This window comes from Amblyomma mixtum, chromosome 3 (genome assembly GCF_055824585.1).
Source record: "Amblyomma mixtum isolate Tamu chromosome 3, ASM5582458v1, whole genome shotgun sequence".
NCBI lineage: Eukaryota > Metazoa > Arthropoda > Arachnida > Ixodida > Ixodidae > Amblyomma > Amblyomma mixtum.
Window position 1 is genome coordinate 171,807,714 of NC_143014.1, and position 18,702 is coordinate 171,826,415.

The 18,702-nt window shown below is 42.9% G+C and overlaps 1 protein-coding gene across 1 annotated transcript in view; it reads left to right on the forward strand.

Annotated features, from left to right (window-relative positions):
- Positions 1-18,702, forward strand: part of LOC149352708 (transmembrane channel-like protein 2) — a 67,766-nt gene that overhangs the window by 27,051 nt on the left and 22,013 nt on the right. The window contains exons 3-15 of the mRNA XM_089575717.1: positions 1,775-1,918; positions 2,699-2,795; positions 3,500-3,581; positions 5,192-5,298; positions 5,555-5,653; positions 5,863-6,002; positions 7,678-7,825; positions 8,467-8,576; positions 10,220-10,289; positions 11,604-12,575; positions 13,499-13,627; positions 14,614-14,681; positions 16,561-16,800. Of these exons, the coding sequence (XP_089431843.1) occupies positions 1,775-1,918; positions 2,699-2,795; positions 3,500-3,581; positions 5,192-5,298; positions 5,555-5,653; positions 5,863-6,002; positions 7,678-7,825; positions 8,467-8,576; positions 10,220-10,289; positions 11,604-12,575; positions 13,499-13,627; positions 14,614-14,681; positions 16,561-16,800 (2,406 nt within the window). The remainder of the gene's footprint in view (positions 1-1,774; positions 1,919-2,698; positions 2,796-3,499; positions 3,582-5,191; positions 5,299-5,554; positions 5,654-5,862; positions 6,003-7,677; positions 7,826-8,466; positions 8,577-10,219; positions 10,290-11,603; positions 12,576-13,498; positions 13,628-14,613; positions 14,682-16,560; positions 16,801-18,702) is intronic.

Genomic DNA, 18,702 nt, shown 5'->3' on the forward strand with positions numbered 1-18,702 from the left:
AGTTAACAGGTCCGTGTTTTTAAAGATTGAAGTGAATACAGCTGCTGCAAAAAAATCCGAAATTTATGCGAATGGCCGATGATAAAGAAAAATTATTTCCACGAACAATCTGAGCATACATATAAACTACACGTGGATATCCAAGCAATGCGCATAATTAGAGGTCGATATAAATTCTTTGGACCATGAATTTGAGTGCTCTCACGGTTTTGACAGCGTGGTTCCTGTAATTATCTTGTTTTGATTAATGCGAAAAGACAGAATTTACTGTTACCTTGACGGCCTTGATAACATGCATTTTCGGTGTCGTCCAAATCGTAGCATCACGTGTTTATGAGTTGCTAAATCTGCGTGTACAGCCGGCCAAATGTTTAGCTGGCGTGCGTGATGGCCGCTTTTTCTGTGCTCCTGTGCTTTGGGACGAAGCAAACTTGTGGAAAGCTCAATATTAAGCACGGGCTTAGTGAGCCTGTGCGTAAATTTGATATTTTCGCAAGTTTGCTCCGTCATAAGCTACAGGAGCGCAGAAAACGCGGCCGTCACGCACGCCAGCTAAACATTTGGCCGGCTGTACCTCACCAGTTGCGCCGCGTTTACAGGCTTCATCGCAATGGGCCGTATCCGCGCGCTTGCGCACGCATGCAACATACCAAGGAACCAGTGCTCAGCAAGGCTGCCGTGAATGTACCTTCTCATAGGCAGTTGCTATACGGATAATCGTTCAGTGGAGACAATGACTCCATGCTTCACTCGCGCGTTGCTCTGAGCACTGCGCACTGCGCACTTCGCTACCGCAAACCTTACCAATTTTCGAGTTCATGAATTAAACTGATAGTTAAACACACAGTGAAATCGATAAAATAGACGGGGAAAAATGGTCGTTTGCAGCAGTAAACATTCTTTCAAGGCTAGCGGCAGTACGCTGAGCAGCGCGCCCGATTCTAGTGTTCCGTTTCTATAGCACGCCGATGGCCACGGTAGCGCACTACTACGTGATGGCAGTAGGGATTGTCGCATAGTCCTGCACGGTGTGTAGGAACTGAAGGCAGAATTTCATGCTGTGACGAGCCAAACTGACAGCTCTCAAGGAAATAGAAAGGGCAGGGAATTCTTCGATATAGGCCGACCAAAATCATGGCGAAACATTTTTAGCTTAAAGGAGCCCTGAAATAAAGGGACAGAAACGACCAGCGGGCAGCCAACGCCACCATGAACTTATCACCAAAGTCATAAGACAGTACATAGCGCGCAGCACTCTCAAACGAAGCTCAAATATGGATTTTTGCGGCTTTTGACAACGGCTCCTTCCTCTGATTTACACTGTCGTGGAGCAGCCGCCCATGTGTCGCCAGCGCCCGCGCATGTCCGTGCATAATTAAATTGCTGGTGTCTCCGTGCGTAGGTTCTCGAAATTACGTCAGGCCCATTAGAAAACGATGCAAGCCCGAGCTCGTTTGAGAATCAGCAGCGGCTCGGTCCTATACTTGCCTGGAATGTTGGGCCTACGTCGAAGTGCGTAGATTGGTCTGAATGAGGCCAATGTGAATCTAGTAGCTAGGCCGTAGGTTTTCTGCCAAGGTCAGAAACCGTATGTTGGGTCTACCGAACACTGGACTTGTTTTGTACCTTGGATTGTAAGCTGCGCAGAAACCTGAGTGAATGTCATAAGACTGAGCCTGAGGCTTGGGGCTATGGAATGCTCAAACACTCACCTTAGTAATCTGCTCTTTCTTAAGCGAGACTTCTCTGCCCTCTCCTTTTGTGTTTGACGCAGCTTTGGCAGCGAGTTCGCCATCGATGTGGACGACCTGGACCAGACAGAGGAAGAGGTTAAAGAGAACGTGCGAATGAACAAAAGCATAATCGAGACGTGCAAGCATCAACCATGGCCCATGAATAAGAAATACAAGATGCTGAGGCAAGTACAATTTTTGAACAAGCCGGAAACTTCTTTTCATTGACCATCGCTTAAGGGAACTATAAAGGGAAACACAAAGAACTCGCAAATGGAAAGCGAACCGAAGCCGTCAGGCAACGGCAGCCAGTACTGCGATAATAAGTTGTCCTGTTGTTGCTGACTACAAGAAATACTAACGAGATGGTTTGCACCTAGTACAGTCGCAACGAGACGCGGTCGAATTCTGGCTAAAGAGTAGTCGACAAATGTGGCATTATTCAAGAGATAAATTAAGGTTCTACATGTAGCGCTCTAAACACTTTTATAATACTGATAATCCAGACGATTGGCTCTCCTCTTGGCCATAAATATTTATTGGCATAAATGGCAGGTTGGTTTTCAAGTCCCTTTGTTTCCTGCTTTCGTCAGAGGCCCAATAAAGAAGGCATAAAACCTGTAGAGAGACTGATGTTCGTAGCGGGAAGGAAGGAAATGTTCTCGTGGTGCAGGGATTATCTGCACCCAGTCGAGACTGATTTTTATCAAAAAAAAAAAAAACGCTGCATTGTCCCATAATGAGGTCACATATCCCAGGTAGTTATGCTGAGTCGAGACCTACCATTATTATCACTTTTTTTGTCGTCTAAGGTCTTTTTGTCGTCTAAGCCTCCTCGTTCCTGACCATTATGAAACACTACGAAAGGCACTGTCAAGGAAGCCACTGATAATATCGGTGGGGATAATGCGCGAGAGCACGGTGCTTGCACTGTTTCACTACATTTTAATTATTGCATTTGCTAGACGTGCGAAGGCCTACGTGAAGAAGCATGAAGGTGAACTGGCACAAAGCAAACAGGCCAAAGACATTTTCGCGAAGTACACCATATTGCTCAACAACGTAAGTAGATGCATACTTCTGACTATGACTCATTAGAAAGGGACAGGAAGATGATTTTGATAAAGACACTATTACAAAGCCTGGGCACCTCACATAAGGCAAATACGAGTAGAAGTAGCGGAAGATAGGGAGCACATAACAGCTAATCTTCTGTCGCATGTTAAGATAAACGGGCGCATATCGCTAATTGCTCTGCTCATATTTGGTGCCTGTGCCCCATAAGTCGTCGTCTGTCATTTAACTTACATCTACTATATGGCGGTACAGTTCCTGCGGGTACCTACACTTAAGTGTTGGCTGTCGAAAATGTGCGAATACGATATTTCACCCTGGACAGCGATAATTGCAGGGGTGCAAAATGTGCCGGCATTTGCGCAGTGCACTTTCTAGTAGTCGATTTGAAATGTGTGATAAATTTGAAGCAAAGATCGAGTATTTTGCCGTACGTGCCTAATAATGAGTGTCTCACGCTTGATTTACAATTATCATAGGAAAGGAACCGCCAGCTAAGATTTCTTGTTTTCATTTCGCCACTGCCCAGTAGTTGACGAAAGTTCTTTGTGACGCAGGGTTAAGCGCCCTCTGTTTGCGTTATTGCTGGGCAGCTAGGACTTACTCATGTGCTTTGCACTTTAGGTTGTAGAAGCAACTGCTTGCTGTGTTTATTCGGCGGCTTCAGTAGTTCTACTTGCAATGCTTTTCAGTCATGGCATCGACTGCAACGTGAAGTCGCAGAGTTGGTGGTCACTCTCACCCCATGGGAAATGCGCATCAAAAGAATCGAAAGTAAGTGCGGACACATAACACTGAATGAGATGCACGCCATTAGTGTTGCGGGTTTCTTAGTTGGCGATCAATGACCGTTGCTACCTGTTACACTAAGCGAGTCGACTGAGGTGTATCGGGTACGAAGAGGGAGCGAAGGCTTTCTTCTTCTCAATTGCCACGCACCCTTTCACTAGCAGTCTTTGGTAGGATAACTTCGAAATCATTTTGATATTACCTCCGTATTTTTGCACAACATAGCCTCGCGTGGTCATACTAATTACGCTCACAAGCTCGAGTGCACACAGCACACACAGCACGCACAGAATTTGATGATCTCTTTAGCCTGCACCAAAACTCACAGTGCCGCCGCCATGCCATCAATGCTAGTAACTCCGTCAATTCTTGCAGCTATTTAGTTCACAGAGTTGCTAGTTTTCTACGAGCAGGGATATTGGGTGCTGTAAATATTTCAGCCACAATAAGAAAGTCGATTAAATTAAAATAAAAAAATAAAGTAAATTAGTTTGCAACAAATCGAATATCTTCGATGATATATATATATATATATATATATATATATATATATATATATATATATATATATATGAGAGAAGCCAACAGCCACAGAAACCAAGGGGCACAGGGGATTTTTTTAATTTTTTATTTATTTATTTTGTGGTGCTGATCAATTTAGAATATTACTGAATATGTTATCGCTTAAAGTAATTGATTAGAAAAGCAGAAGAAAAAACAACCACATGCCGCCGGTGGGATCCGATCCGGTGGGATCGGATCCCACCGGCGGCATGTGGTTGTTTTTTCTTCTGCTTTTCTAATCAATTACTTTAAGCGATAACATATTCAGTAATATTCTAAATTGATCAGCACCACAAAATAAATAAATAAAAAATTAAAAAAATCCCCTGTGCCCCTTGGTTTCTGTGGCTGTTGGCTTCTCTCATATTTATAACGAGCCCCTCATTCCCCTTCCCTTGTTTGCTTATATATATATATATATATATATATATATATATATATATATATATATATATATATATATATATATTTCTAGCTGCTGCTCGGCAGCCATTTCAGTGCGTGCTCACAGATCGCTGATGGCAACGTCGAGCCGGAGTGTGACAAAAAATTTTAACGCTTGGAATTTCTGAAAATGCGTGAATGGTGCATCTACAAAAAATAAACTTAAGGTGCATGTATTTCTCTGTTGAGAGTACGCTGTCGTCTACGAAAAAGTGGTACGGCGGCTTTCAGCTTCGGCATTAGGCATCGCATCCGAATGCTGATGCAGCAGCGCTCTACAACTGCCACTACGCAGTCCATGTGGAGGGCGTTAGCTTGCTAGCTGTCAGAAACCTGTGACGGCAAGATCTCATAACGAAGTTCTGGAACTGATGCGAATAGATATCATTTGCCGGCTCGTTTCCAGGACTGATGAAGTTAGTTTGTATAAGTCTGTTCCCTATATTTAGAAAATAGACCAGATATAGTGCATGACAGTTGCATGACAGTAAAATTAAATATTTAATGTGGACAAACTCATGTTCTGTTTTAGGCCTATGCATGCCTTTCCTTTTAAACATGTTATGCATAAAAGCCGTCTGTTCCAGGTCATTTTGGATCTGTCGTGGCTTCATACTTCATATTTCTGCGGTGGGTCTTCTGGCTGAACTGCTTCATCGCCGTTTTTGTGTGTTGCTTTCTGATGGTGCCAGAGGTAGGAAGCATTCTTCTGGTCATAGGATTGATAGCGATTGCTACTTGACGAGCGAGTCAATGAGTAGCGAACTTTAATATAGCGTAGAGGCTCTCATCAATATAGTTCCCCTTGTGCACAGTTCTTAAACACTGTTTGTTGTTTCTAATGTATTTTGCTAGGAGACCTGCAGACGTGGGTAATAAAAGAAAAACAGTAGTAAATGGTGCGTTTATAGTTAATTCTCGCTGTTGTCTTACTTTTCATAATTAAATAGGTTTTACGAGGCGATGACGATCCTAGTGGTATGAGGAAGCAACTTGAGAGCGAGGAAATGAAAAGTGCCCTGAATTTGCAAGCAATATGGGAATTCGAGGTACGTCAACATTTTTTTTTCATTTTTACATTATTGCAAATATATATCGAATGCATGTGCACGGTATTCTGTTAAGCGCTTCAGATGTTGCCTGTGCTGCACGAGCTATACTGGCATATAGTCAATGGTAGGGAATACTAGCAGTGCCAAAAAAATAACGCAATACTGCTGGAACGCGACACAGTTAATAAATTGAATTTTTCTTGCAGGGGTACTTGAAATATTCTCCAATTTTTTACGGGTATTACAGCAACAGAGAGATGACGGAAGAAGGATACCGCCTGCCTTTGGCTTATTTACTCTCTTCACTAACAATGTACATATTTAGTTTCTTCGTAATCCTTCGCAAGTAAGTGCGGCTACTTTATTTCTTATTCTTAAACAAACGAAGAAGTGTTGTGGGGTGTGTGTAGAAATTGGTTCGAAGAAACTGCGAAACATACATTTCTACTTTCCTCTTTCTTTCCAGGTGCAACATTAGTTTTTTTAATTCGTAACGATGACAATAACGATTCAAAAGGTTTACTAAGCAACTGAAATGAGTCATCACTTACTTACTGTGTCATTTATGATACTGCTAAGCTCATACAAAAAAAAAAGACGCTGAAAAACTGCATTAAACTTCGCTTGAGCCATAGGATGTTGACTGTGGTCATTCCTAGCAACCAGTGGTTTCTTTTGATATCTGGCTAACAAAACAATTTCAGGGTTACTTTTCTGACTGTCATACCTCCCAAATTTGGACACGATAAAATTTAAAATTAAATTACAACTAATTCTTCGACTGCAACCCGTAAGTTTCGAATATGCATCACCATTTAAGGCGTTCATTGTCTGTGTAGTTAATAAATGCGCAGAATTCAATCATTGCCCGACACGATGGATCAATTTCAGCAAGGGAGGCTGTGCGGCCCCCGTTAATCCGTCTGCCATGGCACACCAAAATCTGCGCATGAGAAGCTCTGCGAGCATTTAACGGTCGATGTACAGAGAGAAAAACATTAGTAAAGAACCTTTTTTGGATAAAGATCTCTTCCCAGAAACTCGTAGGAACCGTGAAGCCTAGTTAGGTTGATGTGGCGTGTGACACTTTTGTGCTTCTTGTTTATGAATGAGCTTTTAATGTTGTCTACGCTATTGTTGGCAAACTGTTGGCAGCCAACAGTTCTGTAATCAGCATTTAAAAATATATTTTCAGTCCGGGAATATATTAATGCCTCTCTCCATCTGGACACAATGCACTTGCTTCGTTTTTTGCTTGGTCAGATTCGGGGGCGGACCTCGTGTGCCCTTTAAATATGAGGTAATATATTTGGTTGGTGCGTCGTAACAAATGAACAGCTTAAGGGATAGGACGAAACGAACCGGGCGAACAGCAGCGAAGACATCTTTGGGCGTGAAACTAAGTACCAATTCTGAGATTCGCTTCAGAGTCCTTATGAAAGCTAGCTTTGCTCTCATGCATCAACCTATCGAAATTAATGATTAATAACTTGCAAATGTGGGCAGTGAAGGATGAAGACAAAAAATAAAAAAAAAACGCCGAATGTATGGTTTCCTACATAGGACAAACAGAATTATTCCAAAAAGCGTGCGAAACGTCAAAATACAGCAATCACACCTTTTTAGTCTCTGTAATGTGCCGACTAGTTGCGTATAGCCACTGGGAAATCCGCACCTTGTGGAATTTTTTATCAGCACTCTCTCTCTCTCTCTTCACTTTGCCGAGAAATCAGGTAGAAAAAACTGGCAACAGCTCTGCGACTGAATACATTTTCGGAAGTCAATTCTGGTAAAGCGTTTGCTTATTATCGAGAGTGAATTGTTACCTTTGTTTAAAGCAAGAAAATATTGCCTATATGAATGTTGGCTTCGCTGCATCACAAAATCATCAAACAAAAATGTACCTCTTTTATGCTCTCTAAAAATAAAGTTCCCATTTAAAATGCGTACTCCGACTCGGTGGAATGGCTTCTGTGACAAAAAAAAATGATGCGGTTTACTGATGTTGCACTTTTTCTTAGAATGGCGGAGAATTCTCGCCAGAGCAAAATGACGGAAAAAGAGGACGAGTGCACATTCACGTGGAAGCTTTTTTCGGGCTGGGACTTCATGATCGGCAACTCCGAGACAGCCCACAACAAAGTAGCATCACTGGTTATGAGCTTTAAGGTCAGTGACGCTACGCTGCTGTCTCCAATAGCTCTACGGTATGCGTATGAGGCGCCATTAACATAAGAATTGATCCGGAAATGGAAGCCTAATTATTGCTGTTGTCATGACGGTATACCAACAGCCCATTTAAAAAAAAGATAGAAACAAAAATAGATTGTTGGAAGGTCGCGTGAAATGTACTGAAGCCCAGAAAAATTCGTGAAACAAAAGCGCTATATTGTTTTTATATTACAGGAAGCAATCCTAGAAGAAAAAGAAAGAAAGAAAGAAGAGAGAAGGCAAGTCCACAAGCGACATGGCAGCCTTCTCGGGATCTATGCAGATGAAAAATCTTGACTTTCTTCTTGCTTTTACATTACAGCTGGAAAATAATGTTTCTCAGGGCTCTTGCTAATTTCATAGTGCTGGTTCTACTTGCCTCAAGTGCCTATGCTGTAGTTCTTGTAGTAGAGCGCTCACAAGAACCAGAAGCTGAAAAAACATGGTATAGACAAAACGAGGTAGGTTGTATTTGGTGCCACAAGGTTACTTTTTGTCGATTCTTCTCTCATTTCCTCCACCTTTCCGAAAAGTGCTTTCCGGAAAAGAGCTTGCGCTACAAAGATGTGGTGTGCTAAAGATGTGCTTCTCGTGCTTAGGTTACATTGGTGGTGTCAATGATATCTATTGTCTACCCGAACTTATTCGACGTGATTGGATTGATGGAACAGTATCACCCGAGAATACAGCTTCGATGGCAGCTAGCAAGGTAGGTTATGCTCATATACAGTGTAAACAAGCGTTGTGTTTGTTTGTTGCTTCAGGAAGAAGTATTAAACATGTAGAAACAAGAACCTGGACAATAGGCAGGTGCTTCCTTCAGCTATGTGACGTGTAAAAACACGAACCACTTGAAACCGTTAACGTGCAGCAGTAAAAACGCAGTCTAGAGAGAAGTCGCAAGAAGAGAAGAAATACAATCAATTATCGCAGGGCACTTCCTAATAAAAAAATAAAGAACTACGTGATTGCTTTAATGTCATAACTAAAATGGAACATGGAGAAAATTTCGGGTTCTCGGAGCGCTGTCATAGCTTTTAATACTTTTCATGCTTTCAAACTTACATTAACCCATATATGTCTGGTGTTCTACGTGTGTGAGACATCGCTTTTTTGCGCAGTAACTCTAAAAGTTAATTGCTTAAAAGCTTCACCCGCTAGCATTGGTTCAAGAGACTGAACTTTTCTTGTCCTGTACAAGCGTTGCGCTGTGCGCGTTTAGTTTTTTGCGTTGTTTGTGTATTCAGAAAGAGCCGCCATTCTTCCCTGAAAGCAGTGAGCAGATTAGACCCCATCGACTACATTTTGATTCCCCGTGAAAATGAAACAAGAGTTCCGAAGTGTCATGATAAAACTACTTCGTGTGATGAGAAATGGGACATTAGAGTCGATGTTAAATGTTTCAAGCTTTACTACACATAATAGTTAGTGATTTGGATAGAGTCCTAAATTGCAGGACGGTTCTAAAGTCTGTGTTGATAAAAGTATTTCCATAAATTAGATGATGATTCTGAATTCTTTAGTGGAATTAATATGTCAAAAACAATTCAGGAACAATTTCGAAAAGAATTTTGTGGGCCGATATATATATATATATATATATATATATATATATATATATATATATATATATATATATATCGGCCCACAAAATTCTTTTTCGATTCATAGGGAAGACGCAGTGCTGAACAAATGTAGAGTAGGATCTTACTTGCAACGTATCACATAATGAACTTGGGCAGCTGGAGAAAACCAATGTTAGTGGGTGGGAAAAGAGGCGTTTTTGGAGGGTGGAGGGACACTGAGAATAACTTTATACAGTTATTTTTCCAGTAAAAATTGATTCTTTGGCTTTTTCTTGGTATGTTAGCTATTGTCCGGCAGCAAAATACAATTTATGGGCGAGAAAGTTGAACTCCAAAATTTTCCGCCACTAGATTCAAACCTGTGACGTCCACACCGAGAATGACTGGTTGCCGCTGTTTTGAAGTGAATGCAAAGGGGTGAACATACTGTTCTTGAATAGCTCTAGCTTGAGAATAGCCTCAGGGATGGACGCTAAAAATTGGGATGTCGACGCACGCAGTTTACTTGCGAAACCGACCGGCGATGATGAGACCTGTATTTCGTTTTCTGTTCTTTTCTAACTTATAAAACCTCCGTTTCCTCTTGAGAGTAGTTTATTTGTCTTCATAATTCTGTATTCTGTCGATGCAAGCCACCTACATTCTCTTCGCAGTGCCCCTTTAGGGAGGATTTAGGTACCGGAAGTTAACTGATTATAAAAGTTTGCTTGATTCAGTGAGCTCTGCCCGTTCTCCTTAATTGGTTGAACACTCTTTTCCCTTCCAGAATTTTAATACTCTACTTGCTAAACTTGTATACTCTTATATTTGCTTTGTTTGGAAAGGTCATGAGCATGGTGAGTAAGAGTTTTTTTTTTCTACTGTCAACTGCCTTATTCAAAGAGGCAAAAGAAGCCCCAAGGTCTACCGGCCTTGTTTACTGCGTAAACATCGCATTTTTGCAGGTCTCTGCAAGCTATTTATCTTCAAGACACTGTACCGCGGTATTTTCAAGCTATGTACTACCAACAAGCCCAAAAAGGCACCCCATTGAACTAAATTTCTAGTACAACGGGCCCTATTATTAATGTTAGTGTTTTGAAGCTATGTACTACCAACAAGCCCAAAAAGCCATCCTACTGAACTATATTTCTAGTAAAACGGCCTCTTTTATTAATTTAAGAGTTTTGAAGCTATGTACTACCAACAAGCACAAAAATCCACCCTACTAAGCTATTTATGCTGCAAAATTCGCTACTTAAATTTGATTCCAGTGTACTGAAATTCTTTAATCGCAGCACCATCAAAACGTTCAGATGTTGTTAAATGAAAAAAATCACCTGCTCTGCGATTTTCTTGTTTAAAAAACTCACAAAAAGAATAAAATCTGAATATACAAAAGTTAGAATTGTGCCTCCTTTTCTCTGGAGAACGGAGCCCCTCAGGCCTAGTGGCATTGGCTTTTTACAAAAGTTGAATAGCGCCGCACCTTGAAAACGGTCACTGTACCGCTAGTTGAAACGACTCCGTAAAAATATAAAAAATAGAATATAGATACATAGGCAAGAGCCATATCGGCCAAGTGTTTCCGCATTCCAGCTGCGTGAAAATTATTGAGGCAGCACATCGCTATCTTCTTGCAATCGCCGAAAACAGCGTTCAGCGTTCTGAGTTTCAGAGGCAGCGTTCAGATAATCCTTGTTCCTGTCGCACAATATTGCTTGTTAGATGGCTGTCTCCTTGAGGCATTACTCTTCCAACGGTGAAACCGTACCAAACTGATTGGTGCTAACTGTATGAATGAAATTTTTGTAATGCCTGACGAATCGTCTCAGTCAGAAATGTTGACGTTCTGGACATTTAAACGTGACATATGCGATCGGTAGTAGCCTCATTGGTGGTTTTTCTAACGTGATGCTCCGAATAACTGTTCTAACTTCGAAATCTTATCGACTTTGCGGGGGATACCGAAAGGGAGAAGAAAGGTGAAGGTAGCCGCGTGTTGTTGGCTTTTACTTATTTAACCCGTTCATGGCTCTCACTATTAGCTTTTATTGAGATGAGTTATTGATTTCTCGTACATGCGAGAGAAGGCAGGAACTAAAGGCAATGAGAAAGCCTGACCAAGGTCCCTGCCTCCTTTTACTGTTCTGTTGTGCTGTCCTTTCCAGACTACAGCCCTTGTAGGGATGAAAGAAAACATCACGTATTTGCTGGACATGGGCCTTTTAGAACCTTCGATCCTGAACACCACAATATTCGACAGCAATGTCACTACTACGTATGCTCCGTCCACACTGTCAGAAGAAACACTAGTGTCGGCTACAACAATGGAGCCATTCATTGCATCTCTGGCAGAAGCTCTTGTGGGGCCGCAGTTTTCTTTCCAGCCAGCTTCTGTCCTCAACCAAAGCAACTGCACAATTGTTCCCGTGAACTGCACCTTGCTTCTCCAACTGGGTGTCAACTTGACACGAGCAGGAATTCTGCCTCTTCTCCAGTCTGAGAGCTTGGTTGTCACAAACGGCACGTTCTTGGACGAAATGACCACAACGTTCTTCCCATTCATGAATGAATCGACAACGACAACGCCTCAAGCCGAAGAGTCTACCACCACTCAGATGCCACCGGCAAAACTCTTCGAAGGCTACGACGCCATCTTACTGCGAATTGCCAACTTTACTGTTATTGGGGTGGCGAACTGGACATACCGATTCCCGGCTGGTCCCGATGGTAACATTTCCATGCCAGTCATCTATGTGGACAACTACTCGAAGACGGTGAACGTAACCGATGAAGAACAAGGCACGGTGCCAGAAAAACCGCCGCCTTCGTGGAAGGGCACTATGGGCACTCCGCGCGACCCGAATGACACAACCGTGCCCACGTGGACCGAATTCGCCACGACAATAGACCCGAATAACTGCACCGTTGTATATGTGTCTGTGTGCAATGGTGTCACAGATGGGCCTTTCGATATCCCATCGTGGACTTCGTCCGAGACAACGCGATCTACTTCTACCACCACTGAGCCAAGCACAAGAAAACCAGGCAGCCCTCTAAGGCCAGAAGACCTCCTCAGAGTAGATGAACACACCAAAGAAAAGCTAAGGAAGCTCTGCTGGGAAACCATGTTTGGACAGGTATACAGGTTTTATACATAAAACTCCCCCAAAACAGACTTAAGCACTGGCAACAGGAAGATATGTTGAAGGCACGATATCTTAAACGCGCGATATCATGGTACTGAGGTGGCTTTGCTAATCAGGTAAGGAAGTTATCCTTAACTGAGGCTTCAGCCAGAGCACGGCGGTAGAGCAGCTAATTCTGCTTTAATTAGCTTAGCGTCAAGCTTTCGTATGCCACTCCAGGGCTCAAAACCCTCGATGCTGTTACTTACAGCGTCCAATACATTTGTGCTGTGTGGGAGAGAAATTAACTTACTTGACCTGCTCAGTACAGCTAGAAATAAGGCTAGGAGACAAATTAATGTCTGATGTTAACAGGATGTCACTGCTATATTATGGCCTATGCGTGCACTAATGGGGGCCTATGGGTGCACTCCTATGGGGAGAGCTAAAAGATTCCCTGAAAAAAAAAAAGCAAGGAAACACCTTTGTGCAACTTTTCTCGCACAAAGGTGATCTATACTTCAATAAGGCTACCTAGTTTGTAGCCTGTATTGCTAAAGCAGTGTCTCTTGCGGGTACGGTAGTGAAGCTTGTTCAGGAGATTGAAGTGCCAAGCTGATTCGCAGATCATATTTGACAATCTTTGCGAGTTTAACTCATACTGGATAATATGTCGTCATAGCAATGCCGCATGGCGACACCATTGTTTGCCGCGTGCGTCTGCATGTTCCGACTGTAGGCTAGCTCGAAATGAATATGACAGAGTGAAACTTGGGGATATATTTATTTTATCTATTTATTCATTTATCGTGAATACAGGTCAAGTCACATTAATTAGCCGCTTTAAGTCTTGGCAGCAGTCACTTGTGCCAGTGCTGTGAGGGCTGATGGTTGTGCGGCATGTCTGAAAAATTTTATTTTTGCATGCATTTCAGGAGATAGTCAAGATAACCGTTATGGATCTTGTTATGACGATAGCTTCCACTATTATTACTGATTTCATTCGGGCACTGATCGTCCGATACGCCAACGACTGCTGGTGCTGGGATCTCGAGCAAGGGTTTGTAAGTGCATACATTCGCTTCCGTTAAATACCGCAGTAAATGACAATTTTGCACGCATTATGTTGTCACATGGGCACAAACCACTTGATGGCTGCTTTTCAGCTTTTTTTTTATTAATGTGTTAGAATTACAACGTCCTTTATAGCAAGAGGTGTCCGGCGTTGAAGCGTGAAGCCTCGGTTGCCAGGAGGCAATGTAGAGAGAGGGAAATCTCCCTCACCACTTTAGGGGAGAGGAGAGGGAAGAGGAAATGAGGGTGGGAGGCGACGGATGGCGAGGGGAACACCGCGGTCGCCATCAAGAGTCAAGAGATGGAGAGAGTGTAGCGGGGGTACGGCATGTCCCAGATGATTGATGAAATGGATCACGCCACCCGTTCGCAGGGTCCGAGCCCGTCAGCGGCAGCGGCTGCTCCACCCAGGGGGAACACTAATGCTAACGCATGGTCTCTCCATGAATCACATTTATCATCTGGAAATATTTCGTCGAAGGAAAAATTCCTACCGATTTATGGCGTTTGAAATAAGTTGTCTAGCAGCAGAGGGAATGAAGTGCTGGCCGCTCTCAACGGAGATTTGCATTTAAACAGTTTCATATACGAGGGCTGCTAATTAGTGCGGAACAATAAACTGTAGTAAAATTGCCCACGGTCACATGCAAAGCGTTTGTTTGCGCGAAAGGCAGTTTTAAATGAGCGTTTTAGATACTTGGCATCTCTGTCTGTTAGGCCTAACTGCCAACACATGGTTTAAGGAAGTATATGGGACTACGTAAGCATGTGATGCGATTTGGAACTTCCTTATAATTTGCACGAAGTGCATATTTCTCATAACGGTCGGAGATAGAACCGCTCAGAGGGTAATTTTACATGAATTTTATAATACGTCGTAGGCTGTAGAGTGACACCTCACTTCGAATTGAGGTATTGTTGTAGTACGCAGAACAGTTAATAAGTGATCTGTACTCTCATATTTTTCTCGTTTCAGCCTGGATACGGCGATTTCAAAATTGCTGAGAATATACTCCACCTTGTGAATAACCAAGGAATGGTTTGGTAAGAAAAACTTGTGACAGTCATTTTGCGAACGCAGATCTCGCAAATGTTTAGCAAGCATGTTGTTCATCGTTGTCTCTCGTTAAGAATGAAACAGGTTTCCGTGAAGGTATACTTGCTTCACAACTCTTGCCCAGAAAACTGCATGATCGAACGGACTGGCTTTTTCCAAGCCAAGCTAACAGAGAAATAATGCCACAATATTAACGACAATGCTTGAAAGCAGGGCTGAGAGTCCGCTAAATTAATAATTAAGCTGATTTGTTTCCCTAAAGATATAGTACGGCTTTTGCTATTGTGCAGTGCAATGTCACTAGGAAGAAATCACCGCAAACTGCCGTAATCATCCCGTGAGCCTGAATACCCAATGACAAACACGCAAAAATGTGATGACGAAAGAACACCCATTTCCCAGCATGCATGCATATACCAAGATCTACTCATAAATGTAGCGGGTTCTAAATTTCCTGGAGGCGTTAGTTTTTTCCTCTTCTAAATAGTCTGCGTGTCTTGAATAAAGGCGACTCACAATAAGCTTAGAGCTGGGCTCAAAGCAGTAGATAATGGCTTCCGGTTCATATTTTACCAAGTCGCTCTCTGAAACCTGAACCCTGACAACCAGCTTCATTGCAGTACTAACGTGTTGGCTTTAAAGGTCCCGAGTTGCAGATAAGCCGGAGTCAGCGTCGTTAGCCGTGAGCGAACAATCCCGATTAAAGCAAAGGATTAATAAAATTGAGAAACAGATCAAATATTGTTCGGACTGACGCCAAATTTCTCCGATACGTTCTTGTAGCCAAAGGAAATTGATTCGACCGGAAAGAAAATTTGGTTAATTTTAGCTTGGGTGGAAATCGACTCAAGGAACTTCTGACTGCGAGACGGGCAAGCTACCCGTTGGCGACGAGGGTTCGTTGGCTCGAGCTGAATAAAAGTGGAATAGTGAATGCGTTGTGGTCGTTAACTTGAAGTGTTTTAGAGCGATGTTTGGCTTTTGTTTTTTATGGGATTTAACTTCCCAAGCGACCCAGGCTATGAGGGATGCCGTAGTTGAGAGCTCCTGATAATTTCTGCCACCTGGGGTTCTTTAACGTGCATTAACATCGCACAGCACACGGGCCTGTAGCATTTCGCCTCCATGGAAATGCGACCACCTCGGCTGGGATCGAACCCGCGTCTTTAGAGAGATGTGCTGATGCGTACGATAGTAATTATTAACATGCCAATTAGGAATTAGGTAATAATAAAACAAGTCGTTGTGTGAGTGTTGAGTAGGCGATGCGAACGGTACCCGATAGCGCTATCACGTTGTACTTCGAAAGGCGTAGCTTAAACGTCCCTCAAGTTTTAGGGATTTCCGCTGTGCTGCGGTTGTTTCATCTTTTACTGTAATCCGCTTCTTGCTAAAGTTGACAATTAGTTTTATCTGGCGTGGTGAGTGTGTGTGTTAGGAATAGAAAAAGACATGCGGAACTTGAGTCTCCAATAGAGAGTCAGCTACCTCTATACACTGTGAACAGTAGTTCTCAAATGAACTAAAGGAAGAAAAGAACACCATCGTGGCATACATCTGCGTTATACATCAACATATTCACTATGTGCCGCTGGTTTGCTGTATATTTAGTACCAGCTGTGTTCGTGCATGATATATACATATGCTGTGGCTGTATGGGGGCATACTTTGGCTTTAAAAAAATTATCCAGTACTTGCGATCACATACTTATGTGGTACTCTCCTCAGAGTTGGTTGTTTGGAACAGTGGAAATTTACTCCGTTGCAGTACGTCACTACTGATATAGCATGCGAAATTCAGAAACTTGCAACCTGCAGATATTGGGCATTTGGCTTCAGTTTCACGTGCGATGTTACTTTGCGCAGGATGGGCATGTTTTTCTCGCCTGGCCTCCCCGCAATCAACACTGTGAAGCTCTGCATTATGATGTATGTTCGCTCCTGGGCAGTACTAACGTGTAATATCCCTCACGAGACAGTATTCAAGGCCTCTGGCTCCAACAACTTTTATTTCATGCTTCTGCTCATCATGCTGTTCGTGTGCACTTTGCCTGTGGGCTACGCCATGGTTTGGCTGGAGCCGTCGTGGCATTGCGGCCCTTTCAGGTGAGATATAACGAAAAAGAAGCTCTGACTGTACACAATTTTTTTTAATTTTGTTCCTATCACGTTGCTGTGTATTCCCCATGCAGCTGTCGCCTGTGCATGTCACAAATACGTCATGCGTGGCGAAGGCCCTAGTCAGGAAACATCTAGGCCTTCTTCTATCTTGTGCCGTGAACACTGTTTAATGCCCAAATGAGAATTGTTTTAAGGAAAATAAATTAAATAGCCATGCGCTAGGCTTTACGCGTATTAATGGCATCTACATTTACTGGGGATTCTCCCCCCTTCGATGTTAACCCTTTCGTGCGCTATGTCCACATATGTGGACGCGACCGGAACTCTATCAAAGCTCGCCTGTACTAATCTGCGAGGCTCAAAAAAGAAAGCAAGAAAAACGCTTTTTTTGCGCCCCCTTTTTTAGCTGTTTATACATTACACTATGTTACTGCTGTGATACTTCATTTTACACGTAACGTGCACGACGAGTTGTATCCGCAACATTCACATCCCGGATCAAACGGACAATATAAAGATTTCTCTACTCTGCATGCATAAGATGTCGCATGTAGCTCACAGTGATCAGCCGAAGCCGGTTTCAAGTAATGATGCTGTGCAACCTTTTCCATCATGAACATACACCGAATGCAGGTTCTGCGTCATAGTGGCCCACCGATTATGCTAGCGCAGGTAGTTGTACTCATAGTTAGGGTTGCCTACCTGAAGCAAGTCTTTGTTGTCATGACATATGTACTCAACATTGTAAATCCTCAAAAAACAAAAAAAAGCAGCCACTGAAGTTATTTCCGCGGCGTACTTATACGCTAAGCTCAAGATCGCATTAATGTAACAATTCTAATAAAATGTTACTACTTTTTGCATCTTTTGCATGTTTTCATTAGCTTAAGCTATGTCACGCCTCTGTTGTTGCTCGAATCGGTCACAGGGCACACCATGTGATAAAAAGAGAAGAGAAACAAAGAAAATGAAGACCTGTTATGCCAGCTAAGCTGGTTTTTGTAACTGCGAGCTTCTACAATTGTCTTTGTCATATAAAGAGTACCCCGGAATCACAAAGAAGCTTTTTAAGATGTTCAAGGCTTTAATGCAGATAATTCTTCTAGTTGGATCAGCCTCTTCGTTAACCTCTTTCTCAGTACCTTGAGTCGATTCTGGATCACATTTTCGCTCTGGTAAGCAGGCTAGATGAACTATTCCGTTCCTCCTTTCAAGAGTGTTCAGGTCTTTGTGCACTAACCACATGAAATGAAGTGGTGGATTAAAACGCAGCTGATGAGGTCACCATTGTTTTACAGAATGAGGGGACGACCATCAGAAGCACAGTGTTACGAGAAAGGTGCTTTCTACCTTACCACTTCAATACAGCAGCATATGTTAAAGCATGACTTGCAGTTGAACCTCGTTATAACAAAGTCGAAAGTACCCCGAAATTTCTTCGTTATATCCGTTGCTTCTTTATAGCCATAGGTGACCTAGGTCGCAAGCGTTAGATGCCAAGGAGCTTATCTACCACCGTGTGGACATAGGACAGCACAGCTGACGTTTAGTGCGTCGTTGATGTGTCCTGGCGCCGTTGCGCAAGCATGCTCCTGCATCATTCGTGGAAGCCATCCAAAACGGGTACTGGCAAAAGGGTTCGGCAATTTCGGTGCCGCGCGCCGGATTTTACTGCTGCCCATATAATCTTGAGCACTTAGAAAAAGGGACTAAATATTTTCAAATAGATCTTCCCCAGTCCTTTACGCCAATTATACCCCAGGACCTGCTTTCTAGGCGCTCCAGTGCATGCATGGCGCGGCAGAAACGTCTGGTTGGCGAAGCCGATATATTCTGGTGGTTAACCGATATTTGGCCGCGTCGGGGGCACTCAGTGCGTGTGGTTAA